Raw genomic sequence first — 26,852 nt, forward strand, 5'->3', positions numbered from 1 at the left:
GCATTGTGCTCTATTACTGTTCTGCTGAAGGTTATAATATTCTCAGACCTGGATGCGATGCCTTTACTTATGAGGTGCACGATGTAGAAGGCTTTCCTTACCACTGTGGAAGCTTGTTGGTTGAAGTTCAGATTGCTATCTACCTTTGATCCCAGGCCTAAAAACACTGGGATAAAGCTTGGGGGGGGGGGTGTTGTCAATACTGTAGTGGGGAACTCCACTTTGCCAAAGTCAATAATAATGGCACTTTTTGCATTTAGTTGTAGACCATGGCTTTTGCACCAGTCATTTGTCTGTGTTAGCTCCTCCTGGAATATGTTAACATAATTGGTGGACTCAATGACTGCACCTAAATTGCAAGCATCAGCAAACTTGGTAAGCCAAAGGCTGGACATTCAAAAAACAGATTCTAAACAGTAAAGGCCCCAGCACAAATTCTTGTGGTATGCCACTGGTGACGGCTCTACTGGTTGAGGCTGAGTCACCAATTTTGACACTATGTGCTCTGTTGGTGAGCCAGTTGCTATCCATCTACTGACATAAGGGTTACTCCCCAGCTGGGTGAGTTTCTCAATGATACCCGAGTGGGGAATTGTGTCAAAATCCTTGGCCAGGTCAAGATAGGTGGTACGCACTGTCTTACCTTCCACCAAGTCTTTGGTGACTTTCTCACAGAAGTCTACTAGGTTTAATAAGCATGATCTACCCTTATTAAAACCAAATTGGTTTGGGTCTAGAATATGAAGGTCACCTATGCCCATGTTGATAATGTCCATAATGATTCTTTTCATGGCCTTGTAGATGAGACTGGTTAGACTTATGAGTCTATGGTTCCTAGGGTCAGTTGATGGCCCCTCTTTGTGCAAGGTGATTGCTGTTGCTGTTATCCACTCTGCTGGAACAAAGGCAGTTCTCAGGCTATGGTTAAACAGGATGCTAAGTGGGTCATCTAGGTCCTGTTTCAGATTGCTTAGTAAGCAACCTGGGATATTATCTGGTACCACTGAATTTGTGTTTTAGCTTTGGAGAGCACAGATATGACCTGACCTCTAGACAGACTTGGTAGAGGACTGTTGTCAGGTATACTTTGGGGTATGGCCTGTGGGTCTACGGGGGGTGAAAGTTTCACCAAATCTGTCAGCTAGAAGGCTGGCAATTTCCTCCAGTGCAGCTTCATGTTTAGACTCCTAGCATTAAGCAGCAGGACCTTGAGTTTGCCTCCAGTAGAATTTTTTACATCAGCATTTTGTTGCTTTGACATTACATAAAAAAGGCACTATGGGGGAGGCAAAGGCCTTTGCCAGTATCTGACAGCCTATACAACACAGCTGCAGACCATCTCTGGCAAAGCAGCATGGTCTGTCAACCATCTCATTCCAGGCTGAGAGATACTGGATCCTCCCACATTGACACCAAAAGTTAAGCCAATTGTTGATGTTGATCATTTCTTATTGATATGTGGCATCATCCTGGGTGATGGCACATTCTACATATAGATTAACTGTGCAGTCCATACTATATCATGCTGATATGTGATTCATGCTATAAATGTCTTCATTTACATGCCCTCATCTGCTGTACATTACCATGTTTCACCTGTCCACTTTCCCTGTGTTCATTCCTATAAGTCATTTGTGTGCCCCCTAGTTAATACACACACTTCCCCTGTTTATTTATAATGCAGTCTATGTACCTTTAGTGATCATTTATACTACTTTTTGTTCAGTATGCCTGAAACAGGTTTCCACAATACTCTGCACTATACACACTGTCATGCATATGTTGGAAATGTATACATTGTTGTATTAATAACCCTGGTAATCACTGTGGCATCTCTTGCAACTACACTGACCTAGCTTGCCTGTAGGTAAACAGGTTTACACGTCTGTTGCTGTCCGTGTTGCTTTACATGGTTTCCTGGCTGACAACACTGTCGCTAGCCACAAAACTGTATTTGTTCATGTTTAAATGGGGTGCGTAGCATGAATATGTAATTAGCACTGCTGCTCACAGCACAAACATGTAAACTCTGGATAGGCTTTGCGGTAAGCCTACACAGAGTTTATTGAATCCCCAGGAAAGTCTTAACCTTGTGATGAGCATGTGGAGGACTAGGATTGGTTAAGATATTGTTTAAGCAGTGGTTTAAAACTACTGAGTTTGTTAGCGAGTTTTATTTGTATGCAGATACTATTCCAGAGTTTAGCAACATATTTGGGAGTACAGTGAGTCTCCTGCAACATTACTTGATTTATTTGTAGTAAGAATTTGTTACTAGAGCAGAAGTCCCTTACTGGACAGTAGGACAACAAGGAACTGAAACAAATTGTTTTATAATGTCTGAACGTTTAGTTATAGGGAAAGGGGAGGTAGATGAAACAGGATTGTCTGATCATCTTGCGATAATGGCTAGAGATAAAGGAAAACAAGGAATATATAAAATAGGTAAAGGAATAAAAAAGGATAAATGGGAAAGCATGGAATGAAAAAGGATAGAGATTAGTAAATCTGTTATGGAAAGATCATATTACTATTAGAACATTTTATAAAAATTGGTCTGAATGGTAAATATTTAAGGAAAAATATAAAAAAATGTTTTTAGAGTTTCAATATGATGTGAGAAAAGTAGAGAAAGTAAAATATAAAAGAAGATATAATGATCCATTAGAAGATTTAGAACATAATGATAGAAAATAATTTTACAAAGAAAAGGAATTATACAAATGAAATCAAAACAAGACTTGTGATTTAAAAAAATATATTTTTCCAATGAAAAGGAGACGTTTCAAGTTACTTAAGCAGGTTAGTAAAGGAAGAGGATAGTGTAAGGAGAGAAATAAAATTATAAAAGGATAAATAGAAAGAACTCAAGAAAGGATTATTAATAGTGTAGTACAATATATAAAAGAAATGGTTAAAGAAGAAGGTAGTGAAAAAACATGGAAAGCAACAAAGTTAACAGAAAAAAAGAATAAAGAGTTGGAAAATGAGATTTATTTAAATGAGCTTCATAAAGTATTAAGACAAGTAAATACAGATTTGGCTGCAGGGCCAGATGGAATAGGGTATGAAATGTACAAAAATTAAAGGATTGGCAAACAAAATGCTTAAAGATTTTGAATAAATGTTTAATTAAAGTTTTATGTATACAGAATTATGTAGTGGAATACTTAAATTCATATGGAAGAAGGAAGACAGAAGACAATTAAAAATGGAGACTGATAGTACTGAATTATAATGACTGTAAGATATTTATAAAAATAATACAAAACTGGTTTGAAACTAAACTAGAAAATATTATGGAAGATCATATACAGAGTATAAAAGGGAGGTTGTCAAGAATTAAAAATAGAGACATTGTGGATAATATGAATAGAAAAGAAGAAGTGAAAATCATGATAGGAGACTTTAATAAGACATTTGATACAACTGAACATGAAATCTTATGGGTAATAATGAAAAAAGTGCAATATACGTGAGAACGTTAGGAAATTATGTATGTCAGCATACAGTAATAATAAAGTAAGAACACTTGCAAATGACTGATTAAGCCAAGAAAGTGATGCAAGACAAGGATGTCCAATGAGTTTTATACCGTTTGCATTAATTATGAATGTGATAGTATGTGAAGGAAATTACAAAATGAAAGAGGCAGGGTGTATATAACACCTGAAAGGTTAAGAATTCAAGTACTTTTAATATCTGCAGATGGCATTATAATAAATGTAAAAACAAAATGTGGATAAAATAAGTAAAAAATTGCACAAACGGGTGTCTAGAGGTGATAGGGATTGTGTTAAATAAAGAGAAAAGTAAATGTTTAGGTGATATAGTAAAGATAGAGGTATATATTTTATAGTGAATTAAATTTTTGTGCTAGGTATACCATTTGGGAATAAAGATGCAAGTAGAATTCAATAAGAAAAAAAAACATTGAAGAAATAAAACAAATCTCTTTTTTTGGAGAACATTTAAATTATCATTCAGAAAAAAGGTATATATGATAAATTCAGTACCAACATGAAAAATAGCATACCTAGTAAGTATATTTATGAAAGGAATTATTGCAGATACATATTTTTTTATTGATACAGGTTCTAGATTAAATCCAGTAAATAAAAAAGAAGAAGGAGGTTTCAGTGGTATATGCTGCTTCATTAAATTTGTAAAAAGTGTTAAAGTGTCTAAATGAAAAAGATGAGAGATTAGTAGTAAAATTGTACAAACATAAGTATGATAAAGTTAGGGTATGGTGAAAAAGCACGTACAAATAGGGGTATGGTAAAAATGAGAAAAAGTGTATAAGTAACAAAATACAATTTTACCAAGAAAAAAATAATTTTTGTGGAAAATACAAACTGATGATATTGAAAAAGATAGAAAAGTATGACATAAGAATGTAATGATAAAACATTATGTAAAACCACAGGAAAAATCTAATAGATGAAAAAAAATTAAAGCTATTTTAAGACGCAAATGGTGTAGTCAGAAAATAGTTTTTTGAAGACTGGTAGCAGATAAATTGCCAGTAAAAAGAAATATGCCAAATAAAAAGAAAAGTGATAGAATGTGTCTACATTGTCCAGAAGATACTATGGAACACATGTTTTTGAAATATAAAAGAGTAAAAAAGTTATGGGGAAAACTATGTAAAGATTTTTCGAAGGTATAAAAGAAGTAGATAAAATAAACATTGATATGATTAAATATGGATATTTTAAGGATAGAAGTAAAGAATATGTTAAAAGAATAGATAAAAGGTTATTTTATGTTATATGGAATGAAAGAATAAATGAAATTATGTTTAATGATAAATAAATTTTAGCAGCAATATTAAGTAAAATTAGATATGGTTATGGAAAAAGAAGTGGAGGTTTAATAGGGATGAAAATTTAGTATAATTATAAAGGAAATTATGAATATATGTAAACAGATTTATGTATCTATATATTTTCAGATTTGTAAACAGTTGTAAATATGTAAATATTTTGTAAATACAAGTTCTTTTTTGTATATTAATGAAGGACTCTTACTCTTTCTAACAGGTGCCATGAGATCTTTTATAGCCTCCTGAGCTATCACCAACTGAAGCAGATGGGGCCTCAGTTTAACATCTGATCCAAAAGACAACACTCTCAGGAGTGCAGCACCCCCGTTATGCTGTAGTGCAGTATCAGCAATCCATCTACCTGGTGTGGGAATAGAAACCACAGCCCTCGCCACCAAAGGTGAGTGTGCTACTAACACTACTGCAGACAATTACCACTAAGGGACCATACTCTGAACACCAAAGTATACTAGTTCTGGTTCACAAGAAGATAATACCTCAACATAAATGTATTTTTTAACAGGATAAAATCTGCCCTCTTGTAATCCAAAGCCTATGCCCCTGTCACCTTTCTCATTGCTAATCTATGGGCTATAAATAAAACTACAGCAAACTCATTGCTCCCCAATGATTTATCTTCTCCATGCACTACAAAAGAATCAAAAGTAAGATTTAAAAAACAAAAGTAAAAAAAAAACATGATGTGTTGTTCTGGATTTGAAAGCCAGTAAAGCACTGAGGGTGTGGTTGACATCTTACATGTTTTCTGTGCAAGGGAAGCAATTTAATTCAAAATAATTTGTGCATTTCAGCAGACAGCAGACTGAAATGGGAGGTCAAATGAAGCCATTTCATGCCCTGCTACTGTTGTTTACTGGTCATCCCTGTCTGCTTTTAGTGTAGCCACAATGTTAACAGAGCCTAAGAGGTGCTTAACAATTGTTAAGAAGTCCTCCAAGTGTTTTTAGGTCAGGTTTTGCTCTACAGCAGAGGTGAACCAAGGCAGAATTTCGCCATTTTATGAGCATATTAAGGGTGCCCCATGCACTACAAACTGTTTATGCACACACTTGCATGGACAGTTTTCTGTAATATTTTGTTTTTACATAGTTGAGACCAGAGTGTTCACTTTTTTATCAGATTATTACTTGTAGTAGTAGTACTTGCCACACTTTTGGCATCTCTTCTACTTTTAAGTAATAAGTTGGGGAAAGTCATAAAAGGTGCTAGGTTATTAATATAAAAGGTGCACATAAAATCCAGTTATCTCCTCATTTATGTACTGGCTTACATGATTTATCCACCCAACACCATAGTCTCACCAACTACTTATTATGTGCAGGCTGACTGCATTTGTTCATTGGACTAATTCTGGCACTGCTTTTTTTCTCAAGCATTAGAAAAATGTATTGCATTATCATTAATAAATGTTCAGGAATTACCAATCAATTAAAGAACAGCAGCAACTCTTATATGTCAGCCAGCCATACCTTTCAGCTGTCCAGAATTTTACAGACTGTGTTGATTTTTGCCTCATATTTTTGGTTTGTCCCTAGTAAAACTTGGATTTATGGAAAATCATTGAGAACTGCACTCACTGAATAATGACAGGCACTTGAATTTCAGACTTCGTAGCTTCCAGACAATGTATGCTAATGCAAAACCGGTTATTCTAGCATCTTTCTGAGTTAATGAGAGCAATTTTTAAAACATCTCTCTGTTTTGGGGCCTTTGCCCTCTCATTATTTTTCACTTTGTCCCTGATTCTTGCAGTGAGAAGTATTGCAGTTTAAAAGTCTTCAGGCCATACTTTGATCTGTTGGGTAAAATATTTTCTTATTAAATGGAAAACAGCGGATTAGTAAACACAAGGTATAAATCTGACACACGCATACTTTTCCTGTAATGTTTTCCAGGATAGAACTTGATTTATACTATTCAGATTTGAAGGTCTCTGCTGCAAGACTGCATTCTCCCTTAAAAATATTTAATAAAAGGAATATGCTAGTTTGAATGTCTCTGCAGTATTGCTTTCCACCTTAAAAACATGTAATAAAAGGAATACCAAAGGAACAATGCAGAGCAACTTATTTAAAAACCTTATGTCAGATCTGCTAAGTACAAAACCAGGCAGCAGTCGATATTAAATGAAATTCCCCCTTCGGCTTTCCTGTAAAATGCTGATCTAATGCCAAAAAAAAAAAATAATCCAGCTTTTTGTGCTCATTCAACATACTTTTGCAACAACAACAGTGGAAAACTTCACACAGACTTATCTAACCATCTGCTGCTTGATATTCACTATGAGTTTTATTTCTTTGAAACAATTAATGTTAAAATTGCACTTGCTTAGAAAGAAATTTTAACTTGGAATGTAATGTCAATCTATAGCTTTCAACCTACTAGGAACAAATCTCAACAGAAGCAGGGACAAATCTAGAAACAATCAGGACAATCAGGGACACTTCTAAAATATTAGTGCTATTAACCAGAGAAATTGACGGAGTAAGAGAGTGTGACTTAACATACATTTTATGAAGTAAAAGAAGTCTATAACCCTAGTTGTCATTATTTATTAAGGGTAATTCACCACCTTTTCTACAACGGTCATCAGTTTTAGGAAGGATTAGGAGAGAGAGCAAACATTTGAGTCAAAATCAGGGACAGTTGAGAGGCCTGTGCTGTTCTACAGTTTGTATCCAGAAGCATGTTAGAAAAACAAGGAATTACACCATTAAAAAAAGAATCTCTAGAAAAATCATCCACTGCTTCAGATTCTGTGGGATTCAAATGTGACTCTCTAGGTTAAAATTTCCTTCAACCTGTAATATCTGACAATACACACCATGAAATACTAAAATGAATATGGCCCGCAGGGTGCAAGGCATTACATAGGTCAATCAATGCTACTACACATTGTGACCGATGCATCTAACTTTCCTCATAACAAGTTTTCCCAGTTTATTCTAAAACTCCAGACTGTTTAAACTTTGCTTTTTAAGTAATGATTCAGTTCTGGGAACAAAGAACATAATAACTTTCACGCCACCTCAATTCCTCCTATTTCCTTTAGTTGCCCTGCCCAGAGCAACATTAACCTATGTGGGCTAATAAATATTCAGGACATTGCCAACCTTGTATAAGCTGGTCTTTAATGTTGTTGTGTCTTTTGACTTATCCCGGTTAGGGGTCGCCACAGCGGAACTCCGGTCCGCTAATGTTTGGTAGTGGATTTTTACGTGCCGAGTTACCAGCCCTGACGCACAACCTTCAACGAAGGCACGCCCATTCATGCATACCTCCACATAGAAGACGCTCTAGCTGAGAATCGAACGTGACAACGTCTTGCTGTGCGGTGACAACGCTTCCGTAGCACCACTACCGCGGGTTATAAGCTGGTCTTTAATATTAGAATTTAATGTCAACATTTTCTGTTTGTCTCTCTCCCTAAGTTTAAACTGCATGTCCCATTCAACACTCTCACCCACTGACAGTAATTCATATAATATATTCTGTTTCTACAATTTTCAGCAGTATCATTCACAACACTTTTATCAAGGATCTCTCTGTTTCTCTCATTTTCTCTAAAGAGAAAGGATATAGGAAATAGGACTACTCACCATATTAATTTATGTTTGAGAAGGCCCACTGTAGTGGATACATTGCTCTTTGGTACCCCTCCCCCTGCAATTCATGCATTCAGGTGCACATGGCTTTGTGCACTAGGTTTTAAGCCACACCTTATTCCATGTTCTCGGTTAAGCCCTATGGAACTTGGGCAAGCATCTAAAAGGTAAACATGTAATAAGCAGGGTATACAGCTGAACTCGGAATATTAACAGTACTATCACTCTGCAACTGACAGGATGAGGCCATGCAAATAAATGGGATGATGGGAAGGCAGTGAATGCCACTGAAGGCAGGTCCCACCAAGGTCAACTGCTATGGTGAGCACTCACATATCTGTTATAACTTAACATGAGAAGCTCCTCTCTGCAATGAAAAACCTCCAAGAAGTATTAAAAAAATCTCTTGTACATAAAAATGAGATCTGCGGTACTAAAGTGCCTAAGGAAGACTACTGAAATTAGTTGGGGTGTAACATATTACTAAAACGTGTACTTATGCAGTGGACTTCAAATCCATTTGCCAAAGGCAATTTTCCTCCTGATAGCAAAAGATGGTACAGACTGCAATCCATTTAGATAATGTTTATTTACCATAGCCATGGCAGCCGCACTTTACCTACAACAAATGAGGCAAACAGCTGGTCCATCTTCCTGAGATCTTCCTAAGGTCATAGACCACTTGAGGTAAAACTTGAGATGGCGACACAAATCAAATCTCTTTCATCTTACCAGTGATTATTTATTTCCCAGTAGATGAAGCAATTAATATCAATAAAAATCTTAATTCCCAGTGTAGTAACTGTAGTGAACCTTTCTTATAGCTACACTCATGGACAGGCAAAGAGAGCCATTAAATAAAGCATTTTTAATGGGGGTATGCTCCCCTTGTATTCCCAACGCAGGGTTATGTACCCCCCCCACCACTTACTCTCTCCTCTCTCTCTCTCTATATATATATTTTTTTTTTTTCCATACCTGTCAACCTGCAGACATTGAAAATATGAATAATGTTCCTTGAAACGTAAGTACAACCAGCTAAAAATTGACATCTAATTAGCATAAAATCTGAATACCAAACAGCACACTCCTCTTCCCACTTCCAATTATAATAATAATATTTAGAAACATGTTTAAAAAACAAAGAGTGACAAAATGATGGAATATATAAGCATATTATCAAAGAGACAGTGTAAAATCTGTACACTTTAATGATCTGTATTGTAATACTCTACCACAAATGGTCAATTGTCTCTGCTTCTGAAAAAGTGGAGATGTAAGATGTTTGCCCTCTTTCCTGAAATGATTGGTGCCACTAGTATATTGGTTATGCAGTGTGCTTTTCTGTGTACTAGACAGCTTCAGAAATTGTGTGATATGAAGGAGAGTAAAAAAATGGTGTGAAGGGGTACCTCAAGCCTGAAACTACAGACATGCACAACCAGTGCAGGGATAAATCAAGCCTGAAAAGTTCTGATATATATATATATATATATATATATATATACACACACACACAGACACACACACATATATATATATATATATATATATATATATATATATATGATACATACATATATAAATACATATATGTTTACCAACTTTGAGACCGCACAGCTATGCGGAAAGGGAAACATATATATATATATATATATATATATATATATATATATATATATATATATATATATATACTTATATGATAGATAGATATATATATAAATATATATATGTTTACTAACCTTGAGACTGCACAGCTATGCAGAAAGGGAAACAATCTACATCTAAACTCACTATATAAAAATGTTTCTGTATGTCACTGATTACATGACCAAAGTAAATGAAATGGATTCTCAGTCAGAGGTAATCAATGAAATAGTTTGCATAAAGTTGTCCTTAGACAAAATGGACTGCTTCCTACATCAGATGCAGGCAGGACACTTTTTCCCTAGATTCTGTCTCAGTAGATGGACTTATTCATGGACAGTTATGCAACCACTGTCAGTAGGTATCACTCGTTTGCATTTAGAGTCATGAGATCCTTGAGAAAGATCAATTAAAGCACCTTGAAAATAAAGATCAATAATTCTGAGATTCGCCAGGTTAAGATAATTGTGCAGGCAATGTCTTCTAAAAGATGAACTTCAGCTCTACATAACCAACCATGCGATGGGAAGATGGAAAAGCCTACCAGTCATGAAGTAACCAAGGAGAAGAGTTCTGCCGGGTTAGGCAAAATTCCAAACCCCCCATAAACGAATGGATTTGTGTATAAACATTGAGGACACAAACATATCTACAAATAAAAAAATGGATAAAATCGAAATGGCCAATAAATAACAGAAATCAAATATGTGTTTCTACAGGAGAGGCACGTATCCCTGTCTCTCCATGTCCCACTTACTTAAATATATTAGCTTTGTAGTCACATAGTCCACAGAGAAACAGCACACACACCAAAAATGAAAATTAAATGTGGTTCCCGCACCCATCTGCAGCACTGCGCTGTCCATTACAAACTTCTGACTTGCATAATACATGGTCAAGCACAACAAGGATCTGATTTTAATAATTGACAAAACTAACATTAATTACAAGATTTTAATCCCTCAAAGAAGTGTTTGGTCAAAGTTTTGCCACTAACAAGATCATAATCAACCAAGGTACACACATGCAACTTGCTATGTAGTAACCAAGACCAAAATCAAACAATCATTTAAAAAAATGAAGTCCTGGAGATTCAGTATTTACCAGTGAGAGACCTGCAAAACACTCTCCTACACAGATTGTCTCAGAGACTGCCTAATCAAAGACTCCGACTCAGATACAAAAATTAGGGAAGGTAGCAGTTTAAAAGGACCGATCCAAGATATGCAAAAGAAATCCTGGTGGGATTCTTTAAATTGGCTCTTGGAACAGCTGGCTGGCCCTCACCTGCTGATCTTCTGTACTGCGTTATTTAATTTTTATGACCTCAGTATGTAACGATTAAGAAAGCCTGTTAATTATGAACTGCTAAATACACTTCTAATTCACATCTTTTATGAGGCTCTAGCTGAAAATGGACCAGGGTCCATCTACCTAAATGTACATGCAAAAATAAATATGTTTATAACCGAAGGGAGTATCACATTTACAAATACTTAATGCTGCCATGTCTATGTTTTCTTCTACTCACTGCACTGTGCAGATAAACTTTACTTCGTCGTCTTCTTTTGGCTTTTCCCAGTTAGGGGTCGCCACAGTGGATCACCTGTCCGCTCATGATTGGTAGTGGAGTTTTATAGTGTTGAGTTGCCAGTCAGGCACCCAACCTTCCATGGAAGGCACACACAAACACACACAGTCACACCTAGGGCCAATTTAGAGTATCCAATCCACCTACAGCATGTCTTTGGGATGTGGGAGGAAACCGGAGCACCCGAGCACCCAGAGGAAACCCATGCGACCACAGGGAGGACATGCAGACTCCACACAGAAGACACAGCAGCCGAGGATCGAACTGGAGAACCACTTGCTGTGAGGCGGCAACGCTAACCACAGGAAGAACTTTACAAGTGTCCAAAATTCATCTAAGCATTTTTGTTAAGGGTGACTTGGCAACACAAACTTCCCTAGGGTGAGGTTCATAGATTTATTCATAAATACTAGGAAATCAGTCTGCAGACTATTACAAGCCCGGTCAATAACCAGAAGTCAGAATTAAATACTGTGCCTTAACAGACCTTAACCATTATGCCAACTTCTCACCCCTTCATTCTTTCTTAGTCTTAAGGCCCTGCTGCTTTGCTAAAGGAGAATAATACAGTTTGCTAACAATTGCTTCTAGCATCCACACATAAAGATACCTTAACCGATTCTAAGAAATTGTTTAAATATTCTGCTTATATCATATATGGACAAACAAATAAATACTTGCTGGCTCACAGCATTTCTCTCAGGCCAGACACTTTTAAACAACTGAGGAGTGGATTTTCTCTACTGAAAGACTACAACTGATCTCTGCATAGGTATGCTGCACCTTGTTAGGTTTCTTTTACTTCTGTTTAAAATACACTTCACATCATGTAGAAAATGCATCCTTTAGACGTAAAGGAAAAAAAAACATTAAATTTGGCGAGCAGTAACATTTAAGTAAAGGAATGAATAGCACATATCTAAATATCAGCTTGTGCATTCAGAAACGAACAAAACATTTTAAAATGAAAACAACTGCCCTTCTGTTAATCTACAGAACATCAAGAAGTAAAGACTTATTGTGCTGTAACATGTACAGCTATCACCTCCTTGTCTGCATAATGAAGACAATGGCATACACACAGTTGTGTTTACAAAAGAATGCAGACTGGAATCAAGAGCTTCTCATCTTCTGCCAAGACAGCAGTCCAAATAATGCTATTCAAAATTCAAATAACAATGTGTCCCGAAATTCTGTCTTAATCATGTTCCTGGTAGACATTCAGTGCAGCAGAAACTTGTGCTGCCTCGTGTCAGTTACGTCTGCATTCCCTTCAGTCTGTCTGTTCATTCTCACTACCTGCTCCAAAAGACCAGAACTTAAAACTACTTACTGCCTGCTGTGCTGGGACGCAGTGGTGTCCTCCATCATGGTTCATTTCTTCTGGCTGCATGTTCTCTTTGTCATCAGTTGGAGAAGGGGGGTTGCTCTGGCATGTGCTCACCAAGTCAGGCAAGCTTGTAGAAGGGTACTTCGGGAAATCCACATCTGATCCCTCCTGCCAAAAAGGAAAAAAAAGACATAGCAATATAATTTAGGAGGGGTGAGAATCTACCGTTAATACTGCCCATTATGTTACTGTGATCCTTAAAAATCACAAAACTGGAACTAGTTTGCAATGATTCATGTAACTGATCTGTAGTCTATGGAGCACGGTGATTATGCTCTGATATCGGACAAAAACAAATCAGTTAAGCACTTCTATAGTACCAGACCTGATCTTAACAAACGTTAAGCAACCCCTCCTTCAGTTGTTAAGATCGGGTATCATGCTATGCAGTTCTGCCAGTACTGACCAGCGAATGACAGCAGAAGAATAAAAAACAGCTTTGTTTCTGCCTGCTGTCTGTGCCGATAATGTGCCCCTGACGTTTTCAATCATAACGGAATCTCTTACACTGTTTTCCTGACAGAACTCGCCAAGTACTTTATGGCTTTGAAAGCCAGAAAAACACTTAGTGAGTTTTTTCTGTAACTAGTAGTGCATGGAGCAGATAAAGTACCATGCATTGCAAACAATTATGATTATTTCTGCAATTGTAAACCTCTTATTACGTGTTCTCAACATGGATGTTAAGATTCACCTCTCAAGCTTCTTGGCATCCATGTCGCAGACACACAATAAACCGGTTATGATCAGTGACCTGCTCATAGTCCTCTGTTAAACATGCTCGTCTTAAAACCAAAGCAGTAATTCAAATGTCAAAACAAAATATGCAGTAAAACTCATAATAATAAAACTTCATAAATATGATCTGATCAATATAAGACTATATAAAACTGGAAATGTAAAGCACATTTCTAGTCTGTTTTTGTCACTGCTTTGTAACCTAATGTTTCCTTCAGTCAGCTGCAATAATGAAATTCTCAATAATAAAAATGGCAGATATATATCCAGTGAGGAAATCAACAAGAAAAAAATCAACATAATCAGACATTCCATGTTGCTACATACAGTTCCTTATCAAATGTAAGAAACCGTCAGATGTTACTGTTTTTTTTTTTTTTTGAGATGACAGATCACCTTAAGAATGCAAAAACACACACGCAACAGCCCACTCAGTCTTATTAAAAATACGTATTTCATTATTTAGAAGAGGCCTACAGAGACATTTTTAAGGTAGGGTATTCCATACTGCCACCTTTACAGGCACATATTTTTTAGTTTATTGACAGGTCTCCTCATGTGGCAGTGTCCATGCACTGAAGAATGATGTTGGTGAAAGTGTGCCTTCCCCCTCCATACCTTTCAAGTGTTCTGATTTTTGTAGAATTCCCAGATTTTTTACTCATATTTTTTGTCTGTTGCACATAAAATTTCTGGCTTTCTGGCAAATCATTGAGGAGAAAGTCACTAAATAATGGCAAACATTTTAGTTTCAGACTTTAATATCCTTCAGAAAATGCATGCTAATGCAAAACCTGTTATTTTAGTAACTTCCTACATTTGTAAGAGCAATAAATAAAATGTGTCCCTGATTTTGAGCCTTTGTCCCCCATTACTTTAGGCTTTATCCAGATTTCTTGTGCTAAGAGGTTGAGGTATGTTTCCTTCAAGTGCCCCTGCTATAATCCGTATGTGAGGTAAATGCATATAATTGGCCAAAATTGTTGCTGTTGTTAGACTGCATGGATTTTATAAAACAACTATATACTGGTCAAGAATTAGTTAATTACACTAAAAATAAAAGAGCTAATTATCAAATCAAATGCCTTGTTAGTATCATAATTAACTCTGGAAACACCCTTATTATGATCTTGATGTATAGCCCAAGTAAAACCCTGAGGCAGCATTGTTATCTCAGATACTTCCCTGTTTTGCAGAAACTCATACTATAAAAATGAACAATACTCTTTAAGGCTTCCAAATGTCTCATACTTAGACACCTAGTGAAAATTTTGTAATTTATATTAAGAAATAAAAAAAAAATCAGATTTCCGAGATGGCTGAATGCTGAGTAACAGCTTTACTTCAGCTCTCCCAGTGGAAAACAGAAAATCAAGAAAGAGTGAATTTGTCTTTTTGGGTACATTTCAGTTACTGGCTAGTAAGTGCACTGCCTGGATACCAGCAAAGAGGAAAGTTTTGAGAACCTGAAGAAAGTTAGCCACAAAAGGCGAAGAGAAAACACTCGCTGTGAATAATCCTGCAGCTCTTCAGCAAAAGTCAGTTCAAGCTCCAGCTTTGGTGCAAGATCTGGCTTCCAGTAATCTAGAGAGAAAAAAAATCAAATGTGGTCAGAGCTGAGTGAAACACTTAAGGAGTATATCAACTCAAATAACAAAAGGCTGGAAAAGTGGAAGAAGCTTTAAAGAGATATTTAGATGAGCTGATATAACTGCAAAAAATCCGAGGTCAAAATGAAGAAAATGCTGGCTGAGTATGACAGTGCTCAAGAAGAGATGTTTCAAAATTGGTAGAATTAGAGGACAGAGCACATAGGGAAAAACCTGAGATTTTCTGCTGTACCTTAGAAGCTGGAAGGAACAGACTGTATTAATTTTATGAAAGCACAAATAAGCAACTGGACTGGTATTCCACAGTGGGAGTTGTTAATTGAAAGGGCACATTGTGAGAATGCTCAAAACTTGGCTGTGGGAAAGCAACCAAGACTTCCAAGTGTAAAGATGCAATCCTACCAGTAGAAGGAATTGATTCTGACAAAAGTGTGTCAGAAGGACATAGTACCAAAAGATGGAGACATATGGAGTACATTTATCCCACCAATCAGGGAATGATGAGCGGCAGGTGTGAGATTCAAGCTGCTACATTCAATTGTCTTCAGGAATTTTTTTCTAGGAGGATCAAAGTCATTTTTTGATTCACAACATGCTAAGGAGGAAATATAAAAGTTTGTCCAAGAAAAAGTGAGCTATCAAACAGAAGGGGACTCTGCTTCTTATATTTCTGATAATAAAGCTCAAAGAGTACATTGGAAATGAACCACAGTTGGGAAATGCAGATCAAAAGGAAGAAAACCAGCAACAGAGAAAATAATGAATAAATGTGGGATTACAAAGCATCAATCACATCAGTGAAATAATAGCTGAACAAGAAACACCGAGAAATACTGGATTTTTTTGTACTTTGTTAAACTTGTAGGGGACTCCAAAGTGTATGCCCTACTTCATGTCATTAATGTTTCGAAAAACATTAAGGAGGGAAGGAGGAAGAAACAAAAAATGTAACTAAAACAATTTTTTCACTTAACAGTAATTTTATAAAATATTATTTTTATAAAACATGACATATACTGCATGTTGTACAGTATAACATTTTCAGTTATTTTCGTATGTTATAGGGATAATGAAGTAAACAAGTGCCCTTTTTTTTCTTCTACTTTTTTCTTTCTTCTTGGTTAGTTTTAAGAAATGTAGGCATTGCAATGTAAAAAAAGAAAAATCAAAAAGAAGAAAGCCCGGAGAAAAGCATGTTTAAGAGAACAGTCTGTAATCCTGGATTGCTGAGGTGAGGAACATATTGCAAACAAATACATACCATGATATACATAAAACTGATACTTTTTTTCTTACTTTTGCATAGGGGAACAATAGGATTAAGTCCCTTGGCTTCATCTAACCCCAAGTTTTAAGTGGAAACAAGTAACTAAGAGAACACTGAATGTACTAAGTTTTCTTTTAGCAAATAACTGTTCGCAGTGTAATATGAGATGCTTATAGCTGAAGGGAACTGTGTATCTGGTTCTCATGTTTCTATGGAGGAAAGCTGATAAGGGCGATAAAAAACAGAATACTTGTTTTTCAGTTGCCAAAAGATAATGTTTTCTGAAAACATTCCAGTTGTTTTCTACATCTGGGAGAGGAATAAAGATAAGACAAAAACAGACAAGCATTTAGTGTAAGTTGAAGTACAGGCTGTGCCATGTGTCTTATCTTGGATAACATTCATTATAGATTAATTCAAGCCTGTGAGTGTAGCTGTCAGTCTGGGACAACTGTTCTTATTAGGAGGGTTACACATCATTTTGAAGATGTACATAGTTTTGTGTGTTTGTATTTCGTTAATAAGTTATGGGGATGTTCGAGGTTTGTTTTTGTTTTTATTTTTTGAGAGTTTTCATTAAAACAAAAATTCTTGTAAGATGTGACATAGGTTCAAATGGATATGACAAAAAACAACTGGATAAATGATGTCCTGCTAAGCATTATTGTATGCATGTAACACAAAAGCTGAAACAAGGTTCCCTATTATATGATCGAAGACAGTCTTTTGAATGCGTCTTGATCGAACTTGAAAGCACGAAACGGCATATAAGCAAATTCTTTCCTTGAGAAAGAAATTGCTTGGCCGCCTCCATTATTTTGCCGCTTTTGTCACTGTTGTGCGATCTTGGAGTTAATATATTTAAGGGGGGTGTATGGGGTGAAGCCCCCCACTTTATGTAATGTTTTACATTTTTTTTTTCTTTTTTGGAACAGCGTTTTTTTTTCCCTGGGAAAAAAATCGCTGTTCTAAGTGTTCAGGATTGTAAGCTTTCGCTTACATGGGGTCGATAAATCAGCATTCGCTTTTTTAAGCGTTCGCTGATTTAATATTGACCCTGAAACTAGACATTAAAAAAGCTGTTATACATAATTTCTTATCATAAAGGCAATGCTTTCCATACTATCTTCGAAAGTGAATGGTCTCACAAAGATTAGTGAACTATATTAAGAAATGCAGAGTGCAAATAACTATGCTACAGGAGGCACATTTGGAAAGGACTAAGCATGTGAATTTAATAAAGAAAGGATTTCAGGACAGTTATTCAAGGGAATAACTGGGATAAAGGAAAGGGAGACTACTTATATTAATTGCTAAAGGAGGTCCAATAGTGATACAAGAGGGAAAAAGCTAATAATGGTGAATTTGTAGTAGTAACAGCGACTGGCAAGGGAGGAAGATTACATTGGCATGAATATATATTCCACTTAAAAACTGCTATAATGGCGTTTAAGAAAATTCTGAGGGAAATAATCAGCTTTCAGCAGGGAATATTACTTTTAGGTTCTTTCAACTTTTAGGTGGGGAATGGAATAACGATCTCATATCATGCGTCAATAATAATGAAAATACAGATGTAGGATAATGAAATAAAAGTGAGACCCCACCTATCTGTTAAACAGAGAAGAATTTAAGGAACTGGTAGTGGAAACTATTTGGGAGTTATTAAAGAAAATAATAATTTCTTCAAATAATATAGCTAGGAAGTGGGATAAAATGAAAGTGCAGTTTAAAAATAGGGTCGATATAAAATACAAATAGATGTATGTGAACGTCGCAAAGTTTACTTTTAGTTATCTTAGCCACCAAACTATTTTTCCTATGTATCTCACCATGTATTCTTTTTACCTTTGTTAACAATCTGCTTGCTTTATTGTAAATAACTATTATTACTTGTATAAAAATGTGCTTTATTACCTTTAATTGTATAAACTAATATCTGCTTACTGTAATATGTAATACTACTTATAATTGGAGATTTCCTCCCTGGGCCTTCACTGAAAAAGGACTTGTGTCCAGTCGGACTTTCCCAGTAAACAAATATTAAATAAATAAAAATAAAATAAATATGTTTAAGGAGTAATTAGAATCATTTAGAAGGGCTGAAAAAGTTTAAAGTTTTGTGGAATAGGGGGAATCTCACAGAACAAGAAGAGGTACAACTGCAGCGTGCATAAGAGCAACTAAGGGATTCATGGATAATATGGATAAGTTTAGAAATATTGCTGTTAAGCAACTGTTTTTTGATAATAACTATAGAGCACAAAAGCTTTTAGCATAATGGCTCAAGCTACAGAAAGTAGAAAGGGTTGTTCCCAAGCTTAGGGAGCCTATAACAAGGAAAATAACCAGAGATTCTGTAGAGGTATTAGAAATATTTTGGAAATTCTATGAAAATCTGCATAAAGCATAGAAATGTGGAAATCAAGAAATAGTATAAATGGAAGCATTTAGGAAAAATTAAATATGACAATATTAGAGGTAGATGAGGCTCAATTATTAACAGATAGGAGGAGATGAGATAAAAATGGTGATGTATAAAAAATCTACAGGAAGAGATGGTGTCCCTGTGAGTCTAGAAGCTAGTAGGGAAGAAAGTGATAAAGATCATAACCCATTCAGAAGCTCGACTGTTCAAAAAGTTGAATTTCATATAGCCAATACCACATGATTGACTTTTCAGAAAGTTGAACTTCAGAAAACAGCAAAAGTCTACATTTTTGCAGGGGGGCTTGCCCCCCTGCACTCCCCATGTGGGGAGCTTCACCCTTACACCCCCTGTATATTATATATACCAACTCCAAGATCACACTACAGTGGGGAAAAGATAAATTCCCCTATCTCCACTGTACCGTGATCTCCATTCAAAAGGTTTGAAATTTCAGAAAGTCAGTCATATGGTCTCGACCATATAAGGTTAAACTTTCTGAAAAGTCGAGCTTCTGAATGGGACCCTAAAGAAAGATTTTGTTTAACGATATTTTAAAAGGAGGAGAAATACCAACATTCTGGAAGAAAGCTGTGGTTGCTATGGTTGCTATAAAACCTAAGGATGGTAAAGATCCATTACATCCAGCTTCATATAGGCCCATTTTGATTCTAAACTACGATTATAAAGTGTTTATGTCTATAACAGCTAAAAGAATGACAGAGGTATTGCCAAAACCGATAGACATGGATCAATGTGGTTTTGTGGAGGGAAGGGAAACATTTGACAGCATTAACAGAACAATGATGATCCAGAGGGAAGCAGGATGCAAGAAAATACCACTGTTGTTGGTGGGTCTTGATGCAGAGAAAGCATTCGACAGAGTAAGCTGGGACTTTATGAGCAGGGCAATGGAAGCATTTGTATTCCCTGACAGAATAATAAGGTTAATTAGGAGGATGAATGAGGGCTCAGAGGTGAAAATCAAAGCGTGTGTATGTGTGGGAGGAATCCCTCTCTGCTAAGTTTTGTTTAAACAGAAGAACCAGGCAGGGATGTCCTCTTTCCCTTTATTTGTGTTATATACAGAACCATTGGCAAAGAAATTCAGAGACTTGTAAAATCAAGGATGTAATTGGTGTGGTAATCAAGGAAAGTTGGCGTTATTTGCATATGACATTATTTGTACCAGATAAACCTAGAAAAGGACATTTCAGTCTTGTGGAACATTCTGAGACTGTTTCAAGTCTTTTTGGGATACAAAATTACTGAAGATAAAACAAAGGCAATAGCTGTAAACTATGTAACCATACGTAAATTGGTTCAGAAATATCCACATTTATGAGGACATGATAAAATGAAGTACTTAGGAGTATAGGTTAAAAAAGATTCTGTTATGGCTGCTAAGAATATGCAGGAAGAAACTAAGAAGATAATATAAAAACTGAGAAACTGAAAGCTCCGTTTTATGGATATGGATAGGAAGATTCAAGCGGTGAAAATGTTTTTAGTCCCATTAGTTTAATACACAGGTTAGGAATATTTTTATTAACCAGAGGAGAAGTTTTGGATGGCAATTAATAGAGATGATGGATTTTATCTGTGAGGGGAAGAGTCAAGTGGGATAAATTGGTCCTTCCAATAGAACAAGGTGGTTGGGATTGCATGATTTGAATGGATATTTCAGAGCTACATCATTAAGAGTTCTATACATAGCACAAGAAGAAAGCTATAATTCAAAGTGGAAAGGCATAATGATGAAAGAAAGAGGAAGCTCGAGAGATAAGAAAAGACTGGGATTTTGGATGGTGATCCTTAAGGAGAATAACAATAACCACACAGAATATTATATTCACAAAGTAGCAGAAAGTATTTTAAGGACTAAGCCAATGCTGAAATGGAGAAAGCAGATTCTGCCAACAGGGATGACTGCAATTAAAGGTACAGAGAATAAGCAAGAGGGGGTTGTAATTTACTGGAGAAAACTGTCAAAGGAACCAATGTATTGGGCACAAATAATTAGAGAAGGAAAGGTAATAGAATGGAAAGTGGCCAAGAATATGTTTGGACTGCAGGCTAGAGACTGCCTTCCCTATCAAGGATTGATATCAGAGTACAGACAAAGAGAAAAGTATAACGGGGATCCTAAGTGAAAGAACACCACTGCTAGAGCTTTTAGTTGAATCTAGAAGAGAAGCTGCTGTAAAAAAATAATTAGTAGGACACAGAGAATACTGCATGATAACTATAGGAATCAATCAGAGGAGGTCAGAGAGGATTTGGAAGACACACTGGATAAGCAATTCACAAAGAAACAATGGGAGGATATATATATGGCTCCCAAATATGCAACATAGTCCAGAGGATTTAATATTTTTGCGTGAAAGTGTTTGTATAGGTATTTTTATACCTCAAGCAGACTCTAGAGATTTTTTCCTCAGGTAGATTGCAAATGCTGGAGGTGTGATTGGGAAAAAGAGATAACTGGGAACTTATTTTTGGGAGTATAATGAGTTGGCAGACTTAAAAAATTTACTGCAGACTTCTCTGTCAGAACTACGGGATAAGCAAATTGGTATAACTAATGATTTTTTTTTTTTTTGCTGTGATACAAGATCTGAATTGCCTAGACATAGCAAAACCTTGCTAAGTTTAATTCTGGTGGCTGCCAAAAAAAGCAATTACTAGAAAATAGAAATCAAAATCTAAACTAACCATTTTAGAATTAGTGAATATAGTAACCGAGATAAAAGATTTGGAAGTGGGATCTTTCAAAAACAGTTGAAGCAAATTACATGGAAAAAGGGGATTGTGCAAGCAATACATGCAGAATAATGTTTTGGAGGAGGAATGAGGTTTAAGGGAAGGCGGGAATTGAATGAGCTATGTAATGTTTGACTGATAATGACTGTATAGAAGATCATATGTGACGTATAATGTCTGCAACTTAAAATATATCAACACGGCTTGTTTTCATTTATATAAATATATGATTGCCTATGTCATATGTAATAATTCAATAACAATTTTTTTTTGTTTAAAAAATAATTTACTACATTAAAAAATGCAGATCATTATACCTGTGTCCCTTGTTGATCTTTCAAAGATTACATTAAGTTGCTTCACATAGACAACCTAATTTGAGTAGCCAAAGGTTTTCTGTTTCTGTTAACAAGAATATGGTGAAAAGTGCAATCTCAATCTGGTACACTTTTTCAAATCGGCCTGCTAATCTGTTTAGTTCTCTCTTCCAAATATATTTTTCCAGACTCAAAGATATTTGCCACTGGATACTTGGCATAGGCTGTATACATCAAAATCTCATAATCTGTTGCACCAGGGACATAAATTTATCCTATGCCTGACAAAAATTTAATTCTAAACATGCAGCTTCAGAGATTCTAAAATGCATAAGTATGTGTGGCAGTCCTCCCATCATACCTACATATTTCAGTGGTGACAGTCTGGCATGGTAAAAGTGTTACTTCCCCCTGTACTGTTTGCCAATGTAGGCAAGCCATGGTGTGAGCCAATGGGAGTATATATGTTTGTGTGTCTGCAAGCCAGTGTGTGTGTGCTCAAGAGTACTAGGACAGGGTGTCAGTGGGGCCATCAGTGAATGGTTATTGGGAATACAAACGTGTATATGTTTAGGAGAGGTATCGCTGCCTGTGTGTGGTCTTATGTAACGCAAGTGGTGGGTATTCCACTGATTAGTTGTTTCAGCTGCTCAGTGGTATGACTCACAGTCTTATAAATTCTTGGGTAATGAAATGCTGTCCTTCTGGAAATGTGGATGACTATGAATCGTTAAATGACACAGCAGTGCAACTCAGTGCATCGGTGCATGTTTAAGCTAAGCAAAAACACAATTTTCGATGATTATAGGTCAAAGGTAGATTGAGTTAAACTGACCAGAGTATCAAACAATGTAGATGAGATTCCAGCAGACGGCAATATGAAGTTTTTGGGTTTGACATATATTGACAATAACAACTTAAACTTGACTGCTACTCATACTGTAAGATGTTAAAAGCTGCAGGGGCTACGTTATAAGGAATGCATTTTTCACTTTTTAGAGCAGTAAATGTGCTTAAAGCATACTGTTTAACTTTACTCCTATTTTTAAGCCTTCGTCTGTTATCTCTCTCTCTCTTTGTTATAAGCAACGAGAATCAGGTATTTCTATTTTGGTGAAGGAAGGGAACCTCAAATAATCTGGAAGGTAGACTTCTCAACTGTCCCTGTTTTAGAGGAGCATTTCTGTTTTCGGCCTGATTTACCTCTGCACATAATTTACCTATTTTTGGAGGTATGCCCCTATTTTTAGGCTTGATTTACCCCTTCACACACTTGTTAAGACCCATCACATCTGCTTTTTGAATCTACTTAGTATATAGAAAACAAACACTACATAACCAACACAATAGTGTCACCAATAATTTAAAGAAAGAGGACACATATCTTGCAGTCTCCCTTTTTCTGAAGCAAAAATAAAAAAATAATAGTGGTAGAATTTTGCAATACAGTTCTTTAAAATTTACAGATTTTAAACTTTCCCTTTGTTAATATGCTCATATTTTTCCATCATGCAGTCACTTTCTCTTTTTTAAACATGTTCTTCTGAGTAATATCCCACATTTGTACTGAAAACAGGAAGACTCATGCTATCTGGTATTTAAATGTTATGCAAATTAGATGTCCAGATTTTTGGTAGGATGTATCTACTTTTTAACGGCCTGTGTACTGATTTTCAATGTCTGCAGGCTGAGAGATATACCAGGAGGTAATACCCCTCCCTGAGGTTATAGGTTTACAATTTTAATCAGACCTTTAATTTTGTTCATTAGACTCAGAATAATGAGGCACTTACATTTTCATTAGATCCAAGACTAGGTTCTTGGAACTACTAGTTAACAAAAGGGGCTAGATAAATACAATTTTAGTGTCCAACAACACTTCAAGATGTTAGCTATTTTTATTATCAGTTGTGTGATTCCATGGTCCAAGAATGCTACTAGGGATTTATTTCCTAATGTTAAATATGTATTTTTGGAAAGAGCTACATTTTTAGTGTATGCTCTATCATTAGACTTAAATTACAATAACTTTGGACTCTGATTCTAATGGTCCAAAGGATTCTGATCAGTTTACAACATTTCTTTGTAATCTTTGCAATCATACTAGTAAACTCAACTGGTTGGTATATCACAGCATCCCTTCTTTGAATGAATGTAAATTAAATAAACAAACAAAATAAATAAAACTTAAGCCAGTCTCAGAAATTAAAGTCTTTGATATTGGACATTACTATAAGATTTTCAAGCTTAATGTTGTCAGTAAAAGGGAATTTAGAGAGCTTACAAAACTGGGAATGCTTATTGCCATGTAGGAGATTAGGAGTGGAATAGTTCTTTAATCAAAAGTTGAATTCAGTACAGAATTCAGACTGCTATACATTAAACTCTGCATAAACTATACTCTGTGGTGGTATGTGTTAAGTCATCACTGGTCTGAGTCTAATATTACATTCAGTGGAATGTTGGTAACATTAATCTTCTATGGTAAATAGAATACTTAGGAGAGAAGTCCCCTGCACTCCAGCCATTATACTTTTGGTTTACATGTCCCTCTTTCAGGGACATTTAAGCCCCACCTGAGGCAACTGAGATATATGCTGGTGGCCTTGCCCTTCCTTTCATATTGTCTTTATACCCCCTTTTTTATCTGATTTTTGCCATTTTGCCTTCTTGGCATCAAGCCTCTCCAGAGTGAACATAGCCCATTGATTTCCTTACCCATGAACTCTCACAGAATCACAGTAGTGCAGTTGGGAGGTTGCTTTGTACCCTTCACCAGCATCATGGTAGTGAGGGTACTTGTAATGGCCCACCTCTAGCCTAGGGAAATGTGCTTTCTACATTAGCACTGAGGATCACAGTGACCTCTTCTTTGAGTGATTTCAGCACTGTGTGGCTGACGCCACATCCTTCCAAGAATGGGAACACCCATTTTTCACTAGATACCAAAACCACTAATTAAACTCAGGAGGCCTGGGCTATAGTCAGGGGGTTTACCTTTACATAGCTGAAACACATATGTGCGAGTGCTCATATGAACGAATCCAAAGCACAAAAGACAAAACCGTGACAGTTTCTGTTTTTTGAAAATCTGCAAATCGAAAAGCAGATTTGCTGATTTTCAAACACAAAAGTCAAATACGAACTGTAATGCAGGGGGGCAAGCCCTCCTGCACCCCCACACCCCCCTACTTTAATATACTAACTCCGAGATCGCACTACAGTGGGGAAAGGGTCCATTTTCCGATCCCCACTATAGTGCAATCTGCACCCAAAATGCCGAATCTGCAATGAGCGAATGTCACTGTGCATTCGCTCATTGCACATTTGAAGCATTTTTCATTCAACTTTTGCAAACGTCCTTTCGAACATCTGTCATTCACCCGTGTGCAAAACGCACATATGAAGGCAAACCTAGTCAGGGCTTTATCCCTTTATTTCAACGGAACTGGCTCTTCTGGTATCTCTTTTCACTATTACTTTTGTGGTTCCATAATGTGGAATTTTATTTTAATGACTTCTTTTATTTTACTTTTTCACTTGTTTCAATCCCTTAGGGAGCAATGTCCCATCAGGACTGGGCATATGCATCATTTGCTGGGGGTGCAGCTTTCCCTCATGAGTCCACAATCATCACTAAACTATGTATATACTGTAACCAGCTTTCACCTTCACTGCAAGATGGTGACCAAGGCTGTGTGAAAGGTGACTGGACCAGAGAACTGCCACAACTGTAAGCAGAGGTAGTAGGTTTTGTTATGTTGTAGGCCTACCACCCCCTCCCTTGTGCATGTGGAGTTGCATCTATTGGTTACTGCCTGCAGTATGGCATGGTCTAAGAATGTCTTGCGCCCTAGGCTAAGCCCAGTGGTAGGAAATGTCTTCTAAACCTGACCATATGCTTCATCCAGCTGCAGCTCTGGAGTTCTGTCTTTAATAGGGCTTCAAGGAGCATGCCACCCCCTTCAGCACATTATTCCCAACTCTCTCAATGAAAAGAAGAAAACAGGCTAATAAGCCTAGTCAGTTCTCTCTTCCCCCTGTCACAGTCAGGGCTCTACCCTCTATAGTTTCATAGTTTCATAGTTTTATAGTATAGTACTAGGCTATCTGCCCTGGGGCATTTGTAAGCCTAGCCATAGTGATGTGGCTTTTGCCACCCCATGAAATGGTACAAAAAATGTACAGAATAAATTTAGAATACTGTGCCTCTGTCTAGTAGTGACACAATGAAGGTCCCCTTATATAATAGAATGAGTTTACTGTGCCCCTGTCTAGCAGTGACACAGATGTGACCCCTGGGGTAAACTTACGATCTCCCATCCACTCATCAAGATTTCTCTTGAAGAGAGTCAGTGAGGGGCTCTGCCTACTACAAACTGGGATCTTGTTCCAAAGCATGGGAAGCCTCTGGGTTATGAATCTATCCCTCCAGCATGTCCTATTCATACTTGTGCCGAGGTTTATGTCTTTAGCTCTCGTGGTCCTGATGCACTTGGATTTTTTGAGGTGGAGCATGTCCATCAGATCCTGATTGGACATGGCCTTGTACGTCAGGCAGAGATCACCTCTGAGCAGGCGGTATGCTACTGAATAGAGCTGAAGTTTCTTTAGTCTGGCAGAATAAGACATATGTTGGAGACC

General features: G+C 36.5%; 1 protein-coding gene across 3 annotated transcripts in view; it reads right to left on the bottom strand.

Moving 5' to 3' along the window:
• The window catches only part of PDZD2 (PDZ domain containing 2), a 2,738,687-nt gene that overhangs the window by 771,022 nt on the left and 1,940,813 nt on the right, over nt 1-26,852 (bottom strand). For all 3 annotated transcript variants that reach the window (XM_044073368.1, XM_044073377.1, XM_044073386.1), the window contains one exon: nt 13,029-13,193. In XM_044073368.1, coding sequence (XP_043929303.1) covers nt 13,029-13,193 — 165 coding nt within the window. The remainder of the gene's footprint in view (nt 1-13,028; nt 13,194-26,852) is intronic.

The sequence above is a fragment of the Protopterus annectens genome, chromosome 1.part1 (genome assembly GCF_019279795.1).
Source record: "Protopterus annectens isolate FY-2018-M chromosome 1.part1, PAN1.0, whole genome shotgun sequence".
Classification (NCBI taxonomy): domain Eukaryota; kingdom Metazoa; phylum Chordata; order Ceratodontiformes; family Protopteridae; genus Protopterus; species Protopterus annectens.